This window comes from Ammospiza nelsoni, chromosome 16, assembly GCF_027579445.1.
Source record: "Ammospiza nelsoni isolate bAmmNel1 chromosome 16, bAmmNel1.pri, whole genome shotgun sequence".
Classification (NCBI taxonomy): domain Eukaryota; kingdom Metazoa; phylum Chordata; class Aves; order Passeriformes; family Passerellidae; genus Ammospiza; species Ammospiza nelsoni.
The window spans coordinates 12,822,415-12,842,757 of NC_080648.1; the positions used below are offsets into that span (position 1 = coordinate 12,822,415).

A 20,343-nucleotide genomic window follows, 5' to 3' on the forward strand; every position below is an offset into this window, starting at 1 on the left:
AACAAACCAGGCTGTAGATCTCCTGAGGACCTTGGTGGGTCAGGGTGGCTCTTCCCTGTGGTGAGGGATTGGGGTGATTTGAAGGGAGAGCAGAGATGGTGTAACCTGTCCCTCATGTGTGCAGGGGGTCAGGGACAGGTTTCAGCTGGACCCAGTGTCCAAGCAGGACCTGTTCTGTTGCCAAGGGGGACCCAAGGTGTGGCCCCAGCCCTGAGGGCTGCTTTTCCCAGGGAAAGGAGAAGGGCTGGGTTTCAGTGTCTGTGTGTGATTTTTGGGGTAGATCAGCCCATGTCACACTTCCTGCTGACACTGATGGCCTGAGGCTCTTGGTGACCTCCTGGTCATCAGGCTGTTTGGACCTGATGCTGCCAGTCCCCATCATCCCAGTGTCACGTGTGCCATGTGCCATCAGCTCACCTGTAGCTGTGTGACACAGCCCCTGCCTGGGTTATCTGGGGAGGTGTTCAGCATGGAAGAAAGGCACACCTAGAGGAGCTTCCAGGGCTTCTTATGCACATATAGAGGGGCACAGCTCCTCCTCGTCTTTTTTCTGCAAATTTTTATCCTGGTAAAAGACAAAACCATAGGACGAAGAGAAAAATTACAGTCTGTCAGGACTGTGGATGTGCTCCTGATGCACTGGGTCCAGCACTGGCCTGAGCCTCCAGAGTGAATTCTATCAGGAGGCTGCAGTCTTCTTTCCATACAGTGTAGGAGATTTAATTATTGCGTTTGCCCCTCCAAGAGTGTAGGATCAGCTCCTACAGCTCCTCCTTCCTGCTCAGCTCCTCTTGTCCAGGGATGCTGAGCTCATTTCTGGATGGCTGTGCCTTTTCTTTCTCCTGCAGGACCCCTGGTGCCTTTCCCCATCCTCCACCCCATTATCTCCCATGGCTGCAGCCCTTGGGGGTCCCCCAGCTCCAGCTGCCCCAGCTCTGTGGGGCTCTGGCAGCACAGCCATGGAGCACCTTGGGCTGCTGGCCCTGGGTTAATGATTAGAGCCCAGCCATAAAAGCGTGGCTGATGGAAAGGCCAGGCCATGGCGGCTGGGGAGCAGGGAGGGCCTGCCATAAACATTTATGGCCCCAATGAATGCCTTGCTCTAACCTTGACACTATTTGCTGAGCAGGAGGCCTCTGCAGGTCACGGTGCTGCCCAGCCACGGCTGTGGGTGCTGCAGGGAGCCCGGGCTGGGCTGGCCCTGCAGGGGCACACACAGGGCTCTCTGTGGGTGATGGACTCCAGGGTTTCATGATGGTGCTGCCAGCCGCAAAGCACCAGGAGAACCAGGAGAAACTGATGACTTCCCACAGCATGAAGCCACTCTGGGCTGACCAAGATGGTCCAGGCTCTGCTGTTTCTACCTGCAAAGTATCCTTCCATATTCCCCAAATCCCCACTGCAATCTAGGATCCTCAGGGCTCTGCTTTGGTAGCTGCCATCACCCAGCACTGCGCTGCAGAGCAATGGGAGGGATGGAGCTGAGGCTGTGCCAGCATGTAGATGGGAGGCAAAGCTGGCACTGAGGGAGGACACCAGGGCAAAAGGCAGTGGGGCAGTGGCACATCCAGAGGACACGTGTCCTGTGCCATGCGTGGCTGCCCAGGGCTGGGGGGGATGCAGCAGAGGGAACATTCCAGTGCTGACACCTGCTGGGGCAAATGGCAGGGACAGGGGGCAAAGGGGCACCCCAGGGCCTGGCGTGGAGCAGGAACATGGGAATGTGGCAGCCTGACTCCAGTCCCCCTGAGGTACCAGCCCACCTACGTGAGCAAAGCCCAGCAACTGCCCCTGGGAGCCCCCCAAACCCTCCCTGGACTTAGCTGGGGGTCCTGTGCCCCTCACCCTAGAGGGAGCTGAGGTAGCATCAGCTCCCTCTAAACTCCCCCAAACTGCCCAGTGGGCACCCCCACACCCCATTTGGCTTGAGCACCTGCTGGGGGCTCCCAGACCTCTGCAGCACTGGGGTGGGTCAAAGACAAAGCTCTGTCCCTGGGAAAAGGGCTGGATGGCAATGAGCTGGGTCTGGGCAGGACCCTGAGCTCCCTGAAACCCCAGAGATGCTGCAGACCAGGGTGGGCAGTGTCCAGAGCACCCTGCAGGCAGCAGGACAGCTGCAGCCCCTGCCCAAGGCCTGCTCTCAGCCCTGATGCTTTCGAGGACAGGAGTGTGGTGACGGAGGGACAGGGGGGTGGCAGACGGTCTGAGTCACTGCAGTGACGGAGAATCATCCGTTTCCATGCTCAGAAGTTGGTAGCTATTTATTGCACTTGAACACCAAGAATAAAACTGACACTCGCCCTCCCTCCCACGCCCACCCCCACCCCGCTCCCCATCCCTCCCCAAACAGAGCATCCGATTTGAGCAGTGATCATTCTGTTCACAGCCGCAGGTTCAGAAAAGACAAAGGAAAAGGAAACAAAATCAATCCTCCCCCACACCCCCCCACCCTGCCCCGAGTTCCCACTGAATCCAACACGGTCACACTGCTCAACAGTTCGAGTGCACTTACAAAAAGAGAAGAGAAAGGCTTCAGCTGCAACCGTACGGACAAACAGACACGAGGGGACAGGCAGCTACCCCTCCCCGGGGCTTGATTTTTGTTACGTGACAAAGCTCGGTATACTCTGAATTATAATATATTTTCTGCAATCATCTTAAATAAATATTTCCATAGAGATTTCCTGTAAGTATATATATATTTTATATATATATATAATATATAAGAGAGATAGATCTCATTTTCTTTCCTTAAACCACTGTTAACATATTTTCCCTGCTTGTCCAAAAAATGTTACAAAAGCCCTAAAATTGTGCAACAATTAGAAAAAAGGGACAACAATCCAAAGAAGGAAGGAGCCACTCGATACAGTCCCCTCCACTGCTCCCTCTCTCCCACTCCCTGTTGATGACCTGCAGGAGGGAAGGAGATTCAGATCAACTTGGTGGCAGAGTGGCCACCAGCCCCTGCTCTGGTGTCCCCACAGCCTGCTCACACCTGGGTTTCCCTGTCTGACACGGATGGGACCTGCACCTTGGGACACGGGCAAGGGTGAGGTCTCCTGGCTGGAGGATCTGTGCAGCATCAAGAGCGTGGGGTACACCACAACCCATCCTGTGGTGGGGAAGAAGGGTCAGTCTGTCTCCTGGGGTGATCAGAGGATGTGATCTCCTGCTGGCAGACACTCTTGGTCCATGGGGCTGTGTGGCTGCCCCTCACACACAGCACTGCAATCCCACCACAGGCTGCAGAGCTCACCGGGAGCTCCAGGTGGGAGGAGATGACTGCTGCCTGCTCCTGCTTCTGGAGATCCATGGGGCATCCATGGGAGGAGAGGCAGGTTGGGGGTCAGACAAGGATTTGGTGCCTGGCAGAAGGGGCATTTCATGCAGGTTTGAGGGGAAAGACAACTCTCCCAGCAGTGCCTGGCTGGGGTGAGGAGGAGGGTGCCTGCTCCTCCAGCAAAGAGCAGAGGCCTCTTTTTCTTCCAAAGGGGCTGCATCAGCAAGATGTGAGAAATGATGATGTTGTCAGTGGATCCTGGCAGGCCAGAAGGGAAAACAGGCAGCTCCCAAACCCACCTGTGGAGCTGGGAGCTCGACACCACTACAGCAAGTGCCTCCAGTTAGACATCCCCTGTGGTCTGGGAGAGGAGGAAGAGAGGATGAGTTTGGAGGACCTGGTTTGACCCAGGCACCAGGAGACCAGAGGAGAGGAGTTCTGTCTGTGCCAGGAAATGAAATGTGCCATAGCCTGATCTCCAGCCTTGAGACCAATGGGACGGGAGGTCCATGGTGGTAAACTCCATCCCAACAAGGTGTCCCTGTCCATGCTGCTTATTAGGAACATCCCTGGACGTTGTCATTCCCAGAACCATGGTGGGGTTGTTGGGGCAATGCCCATTTGCATGTGTCAGGGACAGTGTCAACAGCTTAAAAGTAGAGATATGACAGCAGCATCCCTGGCTCTTCCAGCCAAAGAAGGATGGCGGAAACTTATTTATATAGCTTTCCTGCAAGTTTAGGAGAAATCAGCAAATGGGAAGGAAGACAGAAACAGATGCTTTCCATGGATACTGAAAGAAAAGGTGGAGGTCCATGAGTGCTTGCTGAGATGCTCTGGAGATACAGGAACCCACTCTGGAGAAGCAGGGCAAGGTGGGGCAGAGACACCAGGCAGGACAGACCCCTAAAGTGCAGGTGCTTAATGCTGCCAGCAAGGGCATGTTGGGAAGTTGGGTCTTCCTTGGTCAGGCTGCAGCTTGCCTGGAAGACTAGAATGAGTTTAAACTTCAGACTCTGCTTCCCTTGCAAAGGAGTGTTGCAAGGACATCCAGCTGCTTCCTGAGGAGATAATCTTAGGGAAATATCAAGGAGGAGAAACTTCCTCCAAAAAGACACCTCAAAGCCTTCCTGGGAGCCAAGACGCTTCTCCCTAGAAGTGACTGTGGGTTCTCAGTCAAAGAAGCTTGTATCTACCCCAGCATCTCATCTGTTATTCCCAGGGAATCCCACCAGACCCCCAGTCCTTTCTCAGTAGCAGCTGCTGGAGCAGCTTGACCCTCACAGCCCACCCAATGTCCACAGCTATCAGCAGCTTCAAAACCAGACTGTGATGGCATCTGCCCTTCAGCCCCCATGCAGAGCCCTGATATGATGTCCTCCATCATCATCCACCTTATACCAATTCCCAAAAATCCTCTTGACACCTGGAGAGCTTGGACATCAGAAGGTGGATGACACTGACCCACGGCTGGCTTCAGAGCCAGCTCTGGAGAGGGAGAGAGAGAACTGTGAAAGAGCTGAGTCCTTCCTTTAAAAATTAAAAAAAACTTCAGCACTACATGACTACAGGAAGAAAAACAGATCTATAAAAACACCCAAACTCTACCTTAAAAGTTAATCCTTTCCCTGCATGGATTTCCCTGCTCTGGGGAACTCTTGCAAGCCTATGGTGCACAAAGGCATGGGGAACCCCATGGGCACCCATGGATCAGCTCTGTGATTTGCCCCCAAAAAGGCATCTCCTACAAACATCACCAGCAGCCATCACACTGCTGGCACAGAGGAACACACCAAAACACTTCTCAGGGCCTGTCCGTGCCCCAGCAGTTTAGATTTCTTCCCCTCCATCCAGTGGGAAAATATTTTTGCAGTCTGCAAGGACGCAGCTGCGTTTGGCATGGTGGCTGTCCCTGCCTCAACAGAGAGCAAAGCATTCAAAACCACAGAAAAGGCAAAATACACACTCAGAATTTACATGGAGGAATAATTTCCTCTATTTTTTTCTTTTTTTTTTCCTTTTTCCTTTTTTTTTTTTTTAGATCCAAAACAAGCAGTTTTTGTTCATTTCTTTGTTTTTCAACACACGCACCGTCTAGAAAGTTAAACACCATGCAGACAAAGAGAGTGGAGCTAGAAAGTACCCCGGGGCAGCAGTGCTGCAGGAGCCTCACACCAGTGAGTGAAGAGGCTCCAATCAGGAAAAAGAGAATGTGAAACGGAAGAATTGCCAGAAGAACACCCACCCTCAGACCTCTACCTGATGGCAAAGAGGCAAGACCAACGTTCCCCTTCTCGGCCATGTTTTCTGTCCTGAAAGCCACATGTTGGTGGCACTCCCAAAGCCACCACTGTGGTTTGCCCTGCAGGAAGACCCATGGGGTGCAGGAAGGTGCCACGGTGATGTGGGTGCCCCTGGAGAAGGGGGCTCCTGGAGATGGGTGCCTTTGCCACCCAACACTGCAGGACAGAATGGGACAAGCCACCACGGTGTGAGAGGAGGGGGCTGGCAGCTGTGGGACCCCTGGCAGGAGCATCGTGGCAGAACAACCCCACTTCAAATGTAAACGCACTGAAAAAACAGCAACCCCCAAAAATCCCCCCTCCCGCCCCACTTAAACAGTTGAATGTTTCTAGTTATTACATAAAGATCCATTTCAGCAAATACTCAAAATCAAGTTACGAAATACACGGTAGGTTGGTTTGTTTTCCCTATAAAAAGGCATGCGCTCAAAGGAGAAGACAGCGAAAGGCTCGTTTGTTGTCGTTGAAGCACAATCAGATTCTGCAGTTTGTCACTAAAGCTTGCATTCCTTGTTGTCGCTGGAAGGAGTCACGGGGGCCATGGAGGTTGGTGCCCCGAGCCAGCAGCCAGCTCGGCTGCCCCCATCCCATCCTGGGAGCTGGGAGCAAGGGAACGCCAGTGCTGTGTGTGGGGAGCAGGGGTGGGTGCTGGGGTAAAGGATCCAGGCTGGGTGGTGGGTGAGGAGGAGGCTGCAGGGGCAATGCTGCCACCCAGACATGGATGGGAGAGCCCCAGCTCCCGTCTGTGCTGATGGGAAGCAGTTGTCATTCTCCTCCTCTCTTCTCCCAGCATCGCCAGTCTCTGCTCCAAAGGGAGAAGGGAGGAAGAAGGGAGAGCATCCTTCTTGGCACATCAGTTGCCCTGGAACCAGGGTGCAAACCTACTTGCTCTCCTGGGAAGGAGCCAGCCTATGCTGGGAAGAGAAAATGAACAGATAGTCTTTACTCACCCATCCAAACACGGCCCTCCTTGCACAGGTACGCATGAAAAATGGACTTGGCAAATGGATTGAGTTGCAGTTCCCTGGACGAGGCTGCTGGGAAGCAGGAACTCGGGTTGGGAGCAGGCAGGAGTCATGGCAGCAGACAGGGACCTTGATAGCAGCAAAGCAAAATCCACCAGCACGCAGGGAGAATGCAGCAGAGAGCGGCTCAAAACTGCCCCCTTTCCTCGGAGGGCTTCCAGCAGGGGTGGGGATGGAGGTGGATGATGAGCCTGAGCCCAGTTCAGGAGATGTGCTGAGTGAGGAGGCCACCAACGCTGTGCAGTCGATGAGGGGGGCCTGTACACAGCCAGATGCTTGGGTTTGAGTTCATGGTTTCTCTTGTTCTGGTTCATGCAGAGGAGAGGGCCCAGTGCCATGACCCTGGCAGGGTGGGGGTTGATGGATGCTTGTGCTGTACTGGCGGGGCTGTCGTGTGTGTGCGGTGAGAAGCGAGGGGTTATTCCAGCGGGAACCAAGCAGCAGAGCCAACAGCCAAAGTCCCGTAGGTGAACATGTCGGAGGGGGTCTCCCCTTGGTAGTCAGTCAGTGACAAACCCAGCATGGGCAGGGCCACACTTCAGCTGCAAAACACAAACCAGGAAGAGCCGGAATTCGCTTTGACCACCCCTTTGGCAGAGCATCCCTCTCCCTATTGCTATCCCACAGCAATCAGCCATCTCCCCACCACAGATCCTCAGGAGAGGATCCCACCTCCTGTGAGCTGCAGTGTGCCCATCCTATCCCTCGTGCCCTGCCCCTGGATGCTCAGAGGGATTACTGCGGTAGGACTGAGGGCGTGCCGGATCTGTGGAAGTGAACAATCTGCCATTTGCCATCTCAGTGGTGGCAGATGCATCCCTCTCCCCATTGCTATCCCACAGCAATCAGCCATCTCCCCACAGCACAGGATCCTAGCTCCTGTGAGCCACAGCATGCCTACCCCCAGCCCTCCCCATCCCTCGTGCCCCTGGATGCTCACAGGGATTACTGTGGTAGGACCGAGGGCGCGCCGGATCTGTGGAAATGAACAATCTGCCATTTGCCATCCCGGCGGTGCCAGATGCGGGTCTCCTCGGACTGGGCAGTGCGGGGGATCCCTCCAGAGTCCACGTACTGCGTGATGCGGATGTAGGCGATGCAGGCAGACTCGTCCCCCATCAGGTGGATGTGAGGGTTCAGGATCGTCGTGTGCACGGGTTTGCTGTTCCGGGACCACACTGGAGAGGGGACAAGCACAAGTGGATTCAGGCAGGGGAAGGAGTTTGGGTGGCTCTTGCTCAGGGTGGCAGCAATGTTGGAAGGGGAGACACTTGTGTTAAGCTCCCTGCTTGATGGTGATGAGTTAAATGCTGTACAGGTGGATTCAGGGTGGGTCCATCTAGAAAACAGCTAACCTAACAACTTCTACAGATACCTGGCCCCAGGTGACCTAACACCTCCTGCTGGGATCTTCCAGATCAGCCAGAGATGCTCCCACAGCAACCTTAGCCCTATTCCCTCCCTCTTGACAGGCACCTGGGAGGTGGCACCTGGGAGGTGGGAGGGGTCCCTCACAAAGCAAGTGAGCTGCTTACGGTTTTCAAAGTAGAATCGGTGGAAATCCAGGCCTTCCACAAGGTTGCCCAGAGCCTCAGGCTCAAAAGCAGTCATTCCAGGGTCACACATCTTCCTGGGGAGCCAGGAAAGGGAGAGAAAAGGGAGAGGTTATCTCACCACTTCTGGCATGAGAGCCTCAGGAACTCAAATGCCTCCTGCTCAGGATGGCTCCCTCAGCCTGAGGCTGAGGAGTGTCTGCACCAGTGAGTAATTATAGCAAAAATCTGACCTCAACCCTGCATTCTACCCAACACACCTCTCCTCCTGCCCACTAACTGTAGCCAAGACCCCACCAAAGCGGGGTGCCTTCTCCATCAGTCACGCTGTGCAATTAAACATTGTCATCATCTTTACAAAAAAGGAAGACATCAGGGAAAAAGCTCATATTATCTGCTCTGTGTCAAAATATCCCTGCTGCGATCCTCTGAGGGAGGGATGACAACCTGCACTCAGTCAGACATCACTAATTACATCAGCCTTGGACACAGAAGAGGTGCACTCTGAACAGCATCAGCTCAGCAAGCAGAAATCATCTACACTTCAGAGCAGCCTGTAGCAATCTGGATATAATGGATTCCATGGATACAAACACTTCTTTCGCCATAAGTCATGTTTACAATTATTCCTCTTTCTGCAAACCAAAAATTGGGCTCATGTGTCAGAGAGACCAGAGAACTGTGGCCAGCTGAGCATAAGAGCAGCATCAGGCTCAGAAACTGATGTCTCCTTCTTCTCTTGGATGGTGCCCACTCTTTCCCACCACATCAACCTTGTCACCCTGCCCTGGGCAGCAGTAAAATCTCCTGGGCAGCACTGTAAGAGTGTGAGACCCTGGCCTGGGAGGCTGAGCCCTCACCCAGCCCAAACCCACACTGGGCACACTCACGTGTAGGACTCGAAGTCGCCATTGCTTATTGCTTCAATCAGCTGCTCTGTGACTTTAATGATTTCTTGCTTCCGTACTGTTGGTTTAAAGAGAAAAGGGAAATAAAAGGATAAAACAAACCAGAAGTAGGCACTGGTATTACCATATCGGTGAGAGATCTTTATCTCATCAGAAACAGACCACAGGACTTTGGAAAATGTACAGGGAAAAAGCAGGAGAGCGACTAGGAGAGAGAGGTGGAGAAGGGCTCTTCATCTCTAGATTTTCAAAGCCAGGGCAAAACTGAAAATGCCTGTAATTTCCTAAAGAGCCAAAAGGTTAATCACCAATTGGGAAGCTACCCTTAGCCCAAAAGTTGGGACAGGTTGGTCTTGGCTGAAGAACCTTGCCAAGCTGGGACCCTCTACCCCATGAAGTCACAGCAGAGGCCAGCTAGGGCAAGTTGGACCAAGGATGCTCTCACCTTCTTTTTGAAATGGGAGGAGACAGTCTCAGAAGGGAGGAGAATGGGTGAGTGACATGTGCAGCCACCCCAGGAGATACAAGAAGGGACCCTGCAAAGGGCACAGAACTGTGCAGCCTCTGCCAGAGATTCCAGGCTCTGCTGGTTCATCTGGGAAGGGATGGGGTCCAAAAGTGGCTTTGGGGCTCCCAGGGATGCAGGAGGAATTGTCAGAGGCAACCCTGGGCTTATTAACAAAGCTCTGCTTCAAATGCAAATTGTCATCGTGCTTGACTTTTTTTCCCTTTGCATTGTGACTCATGAAAGGAGAGGGAGCGTGTTCCTAGGAGCTGTTCACAAAGGCGAGGGAATCCCATCACTTCCTGAGCACCACCTGCCTCCACAGCCAGGCCCAAGGAGCCCCTCTCCAGGAGGACAAGTTGTCCCATGAGCTCTCATGTCAGGCCAAAGTCCATTTTGCTTTGTGCCGAGATCACTTCATCGAGAGACTTTACAAATTAACACAGATAAATTATCCCCTGGGTTATTCTTAGAAAGCTGCCTCTGGCAGGCAGGCAGGCAGGCAGCAGACAGGGATTTCCCCTGGAGGCTTTTCCCAAAGGGAAGCTTATTTTAAAAGAGCAGCCAGACTGCTATCCCTGCAGATTTCTGCCATTTCCACACCTGCTTTCAGGGGACATCCCTGTTCATGGGAGCACCTCGCTCCTCACCAGCAGTGCCCCAGCTGCTCGTGTCAGCAACCCAGCAGTGAGGAGTTAAAGCAACTTCTGACAGGCCCTGAGGCAGCTTCATAGTGGTGGGTTTTGCTGTGGCAAATTTCTCATGAGGGGTGGCCATACCCATGGGCACCTGTACAAAACAACCTGCCCACCTTCCCACTCGCCCTCACTGGTACCTTTGGTGTCTTCATCCTCAATGGTGGTGTTTGTGCTCTCCGACGATTCCTGAGCAAAGAACAGAAAGGAGACATGGCGTGGTGAGGAAAGCCTTCCCCCCATGACAGATGTGCTCCTGTGTTCGACAGCCCCCCGAGTCTGACCCCACAGCTCAACTGTGCCAACAGACAGAAACCAAGGAAACGCCAGCAGGTCCAACCTGTCCTCAAGCACAGCTCTAGGGCAGCACTGGCAGAGCCCTCCCTGACCTCCACTCCTTGTGGCCAAGGGCACAAGAGGTGGGCTGTGGAGGGTCTCGTAGGAACGGCGCTGCCTTTCCTACGGACACCTGTGGGGACAGAGATGGGGGCAGGTCCAGGGGCCATGTGGAGGGTTCCTAGGAGCGTTGCCGGAGGGGCAGGGAGAGGGGCTGTGCAGGGGTGGAAGACACCATGTTGACTGTACAATAAAGAGAGAGATGTACAAATTAACAGCGAGAAGGAGCTGGGATGAGAAAGAGGGGACTGTGCAGGAGTGAGAGAGACCACACTGACCGCAGAGTAGGGAGAGAAATGTACAATAAAACAGTGCTTCCAAGACCCACATGGACCACTGAAGGCTGAGACACAGCTCTTTCAAGAAACAGCTGAGCACTACACAGATTTGGGGGGAGAGGGGTACTGACCCCCCGTCTCTCTCCGGGAGCCTCATCAAGGCAACTCTGCTAGCGGAGCTAGAGCAATGGCTCTGCTAGCTCTTCCCAGCAGAGCCTTGCTTGTGTATTACCCAGAAGACCCCGATGTAGGTTGGCAAGGTGTCCCATGACCATACAGTCCCCGCAGAGGCATGGAAGGTGTTTCTCCAAGGCTCCTTGGACCGATGCAGCCTGCAGACCTGAGTCAGGAGAACTGGGAGAAACGGCATGAGAACCCATCAGCAAGAACCAGGGCTGGCTTCCCACCAGCTGGTGGCCAGCGAGGGCCTGCACCAACCCTGTTAATGGGGTTTGTGGGTGATACGGCTTTGAGGATGTTCCCTCCAACCCCGCTGTCCCTTCTTCCCTACCCCGAGGTAACTTCCAAAAGCGGGGGAAGCTGGAACATGTGGAGAGGCCCAGCAATATCGGCATTTAGGAAGACGAAGGACACTCACCATTAACTGAACGCTGGAACTGGACTTTCTTTTCTGGAAAAACAAGGAGAAGAGATGGAACAGGAAGAGACATAGAGTGAGAAAGGCTGAGAGCAGCACACGAAAGGCAGCAGCTCCTGAGCCACCCTTCTTGGTCCTCATGGGCAAATGAAAGGCGCAGAGGGATTCGTGGCTCCTGTGGGGACGTGCTGCTGGCTGCAGTGTTGGTGGTGACTTGCCAGCTCCCTCCCCACATTCCTGCCAGCACTTTTCTCTCCTGACCTGCCACAATCTCTGAGGTTGCTCATCCCAAGGACCTGGCTAATCCAAAAGGGAATCCCCTAGGAGTCACCGACCACTCTGGTGGCCTGTGGCCAGGCCAGCAAGCTCACAGGAACAGAAGCAGTGTGCTGAAAAGCTAAGGCATCTTCACCACAGCCCTGTGCCCAGTGTGAATGCTCTACTGACTTCTCCGGTTCTGCTCTGGGTGCATCTGCTGATGGCACTGACTGCTGTGGAGACACTCCTTTAGCTTTGAAACTAGACCAGTCCTAAGCTGGCTGGTTTAAGGCCAGAAAGGCGTTAAGGCCTCAAGGCAGGCTCACAGTGTGGGAAGCAGTCCTGACCACAGCTCCAGTGCTTTAAATCAGGACTCCAAAGAGAAGACCTGCACATTTATCTCCATCCTTGACCACTACCACTAGGTCTTAAGGTTTTTGAGTGGGATGACCCCATATCCACTCTTCTGCTTGCAATCCCAAACTACTTCTAGACTCTCCTTCCTTACTGTGCTCTGCTCCCCATCTCCATCTTTAATTTAGCTGGGAGACAGGAGGACATGCCTGCTGACCTCTTAGCCCTTCTGCACCTCTGGCTCCCAGGGAATGAAGCCCAGTGTGCGTCAGGGAATACCAACGTGCAGAAATCAGAATCTGCAGTGCCAAATAAAAAAGTGCTGTACCAGCATATTTAACAAGGCACCAGCTGTGCCTGCCCTGCAGAGGGAAAAGCAGCACACACTGTGCAAATCTCTTGGAAAAGCCCATAGAGCGCCCCATTAGGGTGCGTGGATGGGCTATAGCATAAAAACTGATGATATCCATTCTCTCTCATTGCTCCTTCCACATCCTAACTGACTCCCACCAGCATCCTCAGTGAGTTTCCCCCTCAGAGAACTGCTGCTCTCCCCTTCCTTGCTAGGTCATAGAATCATGGAATCACAGAGTGGTTTGGATTGGAAGGGACCTTAAAGATCTCTCCAGTTCCCAGTAGACCAGGTTGCTCAGAGCCCCATCTAACCTGGCCTTGAACACTTCCAGCAATGGAGCGCCCACACTTCTCTGAACAATTTGTTCCAGTGCCTCAACACTATCACAATAAATAATCTCTTCCTTATATCCAATCTAAACCTGCCCTTTATCTGTGTGAAGCCATTCCCCTTGTTCTGGAACTCCATGCCCTTGTCCAAAGTCCCTCTCCAGCACCCTTGTAACCCCTTTAGGCACTGGGCCATCTCTCATCCTTCCTTCACCAAAAAAAAAGATGTCCTAAAGGGCAGAGTGAGCTGTGGTATTTTGTCAGGAACCTCATGGAGAAAGGGAGCCCCTGGAGCTGGGCTGTTGCAGGAAGGACTGACAGCTTCTGCTACCCAAGGACATGAGACGGGGCAGCAAACTGCAGAGATTTCAGACGCAACAGAATGCAACACAAAGCAGTGACTGCACCGAGTCTGGACATACAGTGACAGGATGGGACACGGGGCAGTGAGCTCTCAGCCCAGGACGGGACAGGATGTGACACGGGGCAGGGATTCCATCGGTTTACAATGGGACAAATGTGACACTACACAGGGCAGTGAGCTGCTGGCACCATAGGGCCTCCCCCGGATCCCAGAGCAGGGCTCCAGGGGGAATTCTGGTCCCAGGAATGCTTTTAGTAGGTGAGGAATTTCCTCAGGAGGGTGAGTTTTGAGCCCTCTGAGCCTGGGCTGGCTCCGTGCTGGTGTTGGAGGGCTATGCAGACAGGCCAGAGGGCAGCTGCAGCTGCCTGCTGCCCACCAGCCCAGCTTTGGGCAGGAGAGGCAGGGCTGGCTGCCTGGGGTCTGCCTGCTCTCATGAGGATGGCCAGTCCAGCACCTTACACCAAGTGGGGACACCACTCTCCTGACAGTACCCACACCACGTGGCCCTGCTCTGAGCAGGCAGGACCATTCCCTTCCCACCGTGCCAACCACTCAAGGCAGGCTTCCAGGTTTCTACCTTGCTTTTCCAACCAGTTAAAGAAATTAACACTGCTCAGCAGTGTCCTGACATTTGCTGGTTGCCCAGTGGGCCATTACAGCTTCACCCACAACACCCAACGTCTCTGTGAATGAGTTATGCTGCAGTTCCCCCAGGCTGAGCATGGAAATGAGAGGTGGGGATGGTTATGCTGAAGGTGGACAATGCAAGGAAGCTGTTGGGAGTGTTGTCTCTACCTTGTCTTCTCCTCCTGCACCTTCCTGGCCATCTAGCCAAGCTGTCTCCCATTACTTGTTGAAAAGAGGGCAATAAAAAAGCAAATTCATTCTCAGAGTTTGTCCACATTCTTCAGATGAGTGCTGGTGGGTAGGCTGCACTTGGAATGAAGCCTCATCATCTGCTCACTTCTGGCCAGCAAGGGCTGAGGGCTGGGGATGCAAACCAGCCTCTCTGATCCCGCTCTGAAACCAGACTCTCCTCACTGAGTTTCAGTGAAGAGCCAGAAGGTAGTTCACCCAAACAAGCTATTTTGCTGCAATAGGAAGTGCTTCTTTTCCCAGGATAATGTCTGCCCTCAAAGCTACTTTGAAGTCCAACAGTGAGCATCATTAGCAAGATGGGCTGGCAAATAGTTGTCTATCACAACACAAAAATTCAAAACTGTGCCTTTTTGCTGGAAAATTAGATTCAGGACTGTGCCTGATGAAGCCTCTTCATCCAGCAATCTCTCCTTTAATAGGTTAAAAATGCATCTTCTGTTTGGTCTCACCTGTGCTCCAGCAAGGAGCTTATACCAAGTCAGCTCTACCTGTGGTGCCACATCTTAGGTGACTCTCAGAAGCAACCAGGACCTCAGAGCAGCTGAGGACAGGCCAGCAGTGGCTGGCACAGGGGGTGTTGTGACTACCCTGGGATCTGCCAGCCCCAGCCCTATTAATTCTGTTCTGGGAGTCTCCTGATATCCTGACAGCCCAAAGTAATGTCCTCTCAGAGCCATCCAGGCCATCAGCCTCATGCTGCAGAACAACACTGCATGGCCAGAATGGCCTCTCATGAAGCTGAGCCCAGGTTGAAGGGTTGTGCATGGTCTCAGTCCTTGCAAGCTTCTCCTGTCCCAGATGCTGGGTCTGGGAAGAGTGAGAGAAACACACACCATCCCTAGACTGTCCAGCTTCACCAACCATCCCTACTGAGGAAGGAAGAAGCTGGCTGAGGGCTCTGCTCTTCCAAACCCTGCACCTATCACAGCCCAACAGTGGGGTCCCTGCAAAAGGGCAGGAGAAGGTTCTGTAGGTTTTCCCAGCAAAGGGACCCTATGGAGGAGGAAGAGCAGCCACACTGCAGTCGAGCTCCCAAAGCTCTGCCTGATGGAGGATGCCACCACGATGGAGGATGTCACCACACCAGCTCTCCTTGCTGAGTGATCCATTGTATTTATGAAGGGAACAGGTAAGGAGAGAAGGAACCTCACATGGACCATTCCTTCCTGCAGGAGGAGTTTAACAGAGCTCAATAACCACTTCTATCCACCACACCTCCATGTCACCAGAAACAGCAGAATTCTGCTGCCTCCTGGAGCCACCTTGTCCTGGAGCAGTGCTGTACCCCACTTCAGAGGGGCTGATGAACCTGCAGGCTCTGCAGCCCAAGAAACAAGATCCACCAAGCACCCGCTTGCTTTTAGAGCATCACCAAGCCATTTACTCTGTCGAAGCACCACCACGTTTGTTTGCTGTCTGCACTGGGAACAGGGGACAAGCAGCACTGTTAAAAGCACCCCCGTGTCACCCAGCAGCACACCAGCCCTTGGCACAGGATGGGGCAGAAACTGGGACCCGCCTCACCAGCTGCAGCTGGACCCCCATGCTGAGCCAGCAGGAGATGAGGCCACCCATCCCACTAGAGAGCTACTGTCGGAGCCATGGTCCGGGGCTGCAAAGCCGCCTCCTGCTGTCCCCTGTCCTGCTCCAGCCTCTGCCTCTCCCCCTCCCTGGGGGCAGCGAGGGACACGAGGATACTGCCGGCACTGAAACAGCAGCGAGTTCCCGCAGCGCTCCCTCCATCCAGCACCAGCCCGCTGCCCTCGCCCCTGCGCCGCCAAGCCCCCGGTGCACTGCCTGCGCTGGCAGCAGCCCGGGAACACACCGGGGACACACCGGGACAGCCGAGCCAGCAGCTGCCCTTTAAAGCGCGGGGTGCAGCAGGGACTGCCGAGCGCAGAGTACGGGCACAGCACGGAGCCCCCAGGGGCAGCGGGGCACGGGAACGCTCACCGCCGGCACGGCACGGCACGGCACAGGGACACCGGCACAGGGACCCCCGGCACGGCACGGCACAGGGACACCGGTACAGGGACCTCCGGCACAGGGACCCCCGGCACCGCCCGGCAGCACCGGGGCAAGCAGCACAGGGCACCGGGGCTCAGCTTACCTTCACGCCGTCATTCTTCTTGTTGCCACCACTTTTGCCTCCTGGAGAGAGGAGGAAGGAGATTAGCAGAGCCAGGCAGGGCACCAGGACCAGGAGGGCGAGGATCAGCAGCATGGTGCCGGGTGCCAGGGCGGCGGGAGCCCCCGGCCCGGCTGCTGGGGTTCGTCTTCTCTCCAGCAATCACCGCCGCACCCGTGGCAGCTCAGGGGCGACCTTGCCAGCGCTGTCCTGTCCTACCGCAGCTCTTGGCCCGGGGCATGACCCGATCCTAACGTCACGCCAAGTGCCCGGGGCGGCCGGAGGGGCTGGCAGGGCTGCCCGGCAGAGGCGGGCTCTGCCCGGGCGGTGCTGTTGACCCGGCGTGGTGCACTGTGGAGGAATGGGCTGCCCGCCTGCCGCCCTCTAATTTTAGCCCCATGCTGCCGGGATCATGTGCTGCCGGCCCGCCGGCCCGACAGCTGCAAGCCCGCATTTTGACAAGGATGAGAAGCAGGCGCCTTGCCCTGTGCCCACCCTCCGCTGCCGACACTGCCCCCGGCTGCACAGGCACTGCCCCGGAGCCCAGCGCAGGGTGGCACCGCCGGAGCCCAGCGCCTGTTGCCCACCAGGAGGGACTGCTGAGCCCCTGAGCCGTGCGTGGGACGGGCAGCACCAGGAGAGATGCTTTGAACTTCCTTCCTCTCGGGGCTTCCTGTCCGCCTCTCCCGGCGTGGGGCTGACATCGGATCCCCCCAGCTGCCCGCCACAAGTGCTAAATGTGTCTGCGCGATCCCCCCACGACAAATGCAGACACCAGCCCTGGCCACGGCCCTCTGCCCTGGCACCCCTGCCCACCTCCTACACCTGGCACTCGGGGAGCCTCAGCAAAGCACCCTGACACACCCAGCTAACCCCAAAGAGCTGCATCCTGAAACAGCCAGCTAACCCCAAAGAGCTGCATCCTGAAACACCCAGCTAACCCCAAAGAGCTGCCACCAGCCAGCTGAGCAGCGTGCAGGGCTTGGCTGGTGTGTGCCAGCCCTGCAGCACCACTGCAGGGCCATCCCCAGCGCTGGGCAGGGCAGGAGGTGACAGCGGTGGCTGAGCCCTCCAGTGACACGGTTCCATCTGGTTCCATGCGTGGGGAATGGCCTGTGACATCCCATGTGCAGTGAGGTGTCCCCAGAGGAACAGCTCTCTGGGAGGGCTCTGGAGCAGAGGGATTCTGGCTGCACTGAGACCTCTCCAGTGCACAGGCCGGGCTGCCATGTTGGTGCTGTCACCATGGCAGAACCAGGGATGTAGGGACGCAGGAGGAGAGTGGGGAATCCTGCAGGATTAGCATCCACCTGCCTGGGGAGAGACCTGTGAGATCCTGCTGCCATCTGCCTGTGATGGTGCCAGGGGCCTTTCCCTGCTCCCGATGCAGAGGATGCTCTCCCTGAGCCACAAACATCTCCAGGAGGACACAAAACCAAACCAGCTGCTTGAGCTCTGCTGCCCCCAGCACCCACATCCCCATCCCTGCACAAACCAACTGGTTGGGTGCATACAAACCCCAAAATCCTAAAGCACTGTGGATCACTGAGCCTCAACCCCACACTTTTTCTCTTGCATTCCAAGCCAGCAGCCAGCCTGGAGGTGCCAGGTGACCTCTCCTGGAGGAGCACCCAAAGCCACACATCCCCAGAGGTACGAGGCTGCAACTTCAGCATCCCTGTGACACATGAGGCAAAGCCAGCTCTCCAGGGACCCTACAGATTTGCCCTGGGGAGACAAAGGGACGAGTCCCAGAGACAGCACCTACCGGAGAAGTTCCTGGTGGCCAGCATGGTGGTGAGGATGGCTCCCTGGAAGACAAGGAAGGCAGAAGGAAAGGGTGTGCTGACCCCACGTCCCTGCACTCTGCTGCTCCCCCCATCCCTGGGGGAGGAAAGCCCTGCTCAGCACCTGTCCCCAGCCACAGGAAGGAAGGAACTGGCTCACGGATTGATATTCTCCTCCTGCCATCAAAAGCAGCTCTCAATACCTGACTCCATACCCCAGCACCATGGCTGGCATTGGGTTGCATCCTCTAAAACTGCCTTCCCTCTGAGATTAAAGGGATATTAAATATCTGCAGGGCACTTTTCATTCCCATACTGCCCTGTCCTAGATGAAGCATGACCCCACTGACTGGGGCCAGCAGCTGGCAACAAGGGGACCCACTGGGAGTGGGACTGGATTTAATTGTGATTAAAGCTGTGCCAGCTCAGAGCAGCAGGGCAGGGATTGCTCATGGGAGCCACGCAAAGATCACCACCACAAAACAACATTTGTAAAAATCCTTCCCCTTTTCCAGCTGAGTCTACTAACTAGTTGCTAAGTGTATAATGAGATTACTTTGGACTAATTGCTTACAGTAATGGATTACTATTTTGAAGAGTATGCCTGAACAAATTTGATTACTTGTCTAGCTGAAAAGTAATAGTAGTTTATAGCCAGTTTCTTTGCCTGATAATCTTGTCAGTGCTCTGCAGCTGCACTGCTCTGTGTCACGCTGTGTTCAGGCCTGGAGCACTGATGGCTCAGGCTGTGGCACAGAGCAGCCTCACCCTGCTCTGCAGGCAGCACTGTGATTTCCAGAGCCCATTCCCAGCTCCCTGCTGCCAGCTGAGGCTTAGCAGCACCCAGGAGATGGGTGCCTCAGGGAGGTGCACAAGCTGGAGATGGTGATTTCAGAGGGGTCCAGGCTGTGGTCCATGGCAGCATCTGAGAAGGGAAAGGCTGTGGGGCTGCTGGGGTGGGTGAGCTTTTTGTCTGTCTGTGAATCACTTTATTCTTGGCTGCAAAGTGCCTTGGCCATCAGGCAAAAGGTCTAAGGCCTCTCAGGCCCATGTCCAGCCCCAAAAAGAAGCTACCTGGACACTGGCTCCAGTGGAAAAGTCCTCAACCAGTGTCCAATGTGACTCAGTGCTTTCCTTCACAGTGGCTTTCTTTGAGCAGTTGGGAACTCCAGCCAGATGAAGCTGTCACCCCACTCAGCCTCCTTCCCCTTCTTCACAATGGGGGTCCCCAAATGCCCATTGCCCCCACACCACTGCCACAGACACCACCCTGTCATTTCCCACCAGGGAACAAGCCCACCAATGATCTGATTGTGCATTTAGCAGCCAGCTTGGACAGAGTTACCTTCAGCTTCCTGCGGGCATTGAACTTCTTCAGACAGTCCACAGTCTCCTGCCTGTGCATGCATGAGGCCACGGTGGCACGGTGCTGGGGGGAGAGAGAGCTGCCTCAGAGCAGTTCCGGGGGGAAGGGGTCCCCCAGCCTGGCTCTCACATGCTCACACACGTGTATGACCTCCCATGGCCGAGGCACGGGCCAGAGCTGCCTGCAGCAGCAGCAGCAGCAGATAAAAGTTTAATGGGCAGTGGGAGATGGAAGCTTTGGAGTCAGCAAGATCTGCTCTGGTGGTGGGGGTGTGTGGAGAACTGACTGCCCCCTGAGTTAAGCCCTTGGCTGACCAGCCATCTTTAGCAATGTGCTCAGGGTTTGCATGTGTGTGGTTAAGCCCACAGACTCCTCCTGCCTTTAGGATCTGATTCAGAGTGAGAACCAGCAGCTGAAACTGTGGGATGCAATGAAGGGTGCAGGGATTGCTGGAGTGGATGGATGGATAAACATGAACCTACTCCCATCGCCTCTGAAGACCCCCCCCCCCCTCAGCACAGCATGACACTGAGAAATTAGTCAGTTCCCACCAGGGCAGGGAGCCTGTGTGTCCCTCCCACCACCAGGTCCCCCAGGAACATGCTGTTTGCACTCACAAGCTTTTATCTGCTGTAAAACCTCAAGGAAAATGCTGCTATGAGAGCACTGAGAGGAACCCTGACAGGAAACCATCCTCTCAAGATGGAGAAGAGAGCTGGCAGCATGTTTGATAACAAGTGATCCCCAGTGAGATGTTCCCCACCTGTGAATCCCCCGATCTCTCTTCCTTGGGCCCCAGCTCACCGATATCCAGGGGTGCTTCAGAGCCTCGGCGGCCGTGATGCGCTTGGAGGGGTTTATGGTCAACATCTTGTTGATGAGATCTTTTGCTTCAGGAGTGACCGTGTCCCATTCAGGGGAGGGGAACTGCCAAAGCAAAGGGACGAGGGTGAGACATGGCAGAGCCCCTCTGCACTTG

General features: G+C 55.0%; 1 protein-coding gene across 2 annotated transcripts in view; it reads right to left on the bottom strand.

The window, feature by feature from the left end:
• Positions 1–5,276: 5,276 nt before the first annotated feature.
• CAMK2A (calcium/calmodulin dependent protein kinase II alpha) overlaps positions 5,277–20,343 on the bottom strand; it is a 31,541-nt gene continuing 16,474 nt past the window's right edge. The window contains exons 10-19 of one of the 2 annotated variants that reach the window (XM_059483766.1): positions 20,169–20,291; positions 19,344–19,427; positions 17,980–18,022; positions 16,194–16,234; positions 11,545–11,577; positions 10,413–10,461; positions 9,055–9,130; positions 8,147–8,241; positions 7,552–7,789; positions 5,277–7,153 (exon numbers count right to left, since the gene is read on the bottom strand). In XM_059483766.1, coding sequence (XP_059339749.1) covers positions 7,557–7,789; positions 8,147–8,241; positions 9,055–9,130; positions 10,413–10,461; positions 11,545–11,577; positions 16,194–16,234; positions 17,980–18,022; positions 19,344–19,427; positions 20,169–20,291 — 777 coding nt within the window. In that variant the 3' untranslated portion in view covers positions 5,277–7,153; positions 7,552–7,556. The remainder of the gene's footprint in view (positions 7,154–7,551; positions 7,790–8,146; positions 8,242–9,054; positions 9,131–10,412; positions 10,462–11,544; positions 11,578–16,193; positions 16,235–17,979; positions 18,023–19,343; positions 19,428–20,168; positions 20,292–20,343) is intronic. The other variant, XM_059483765.1, reaches the window with a different exon arrangement.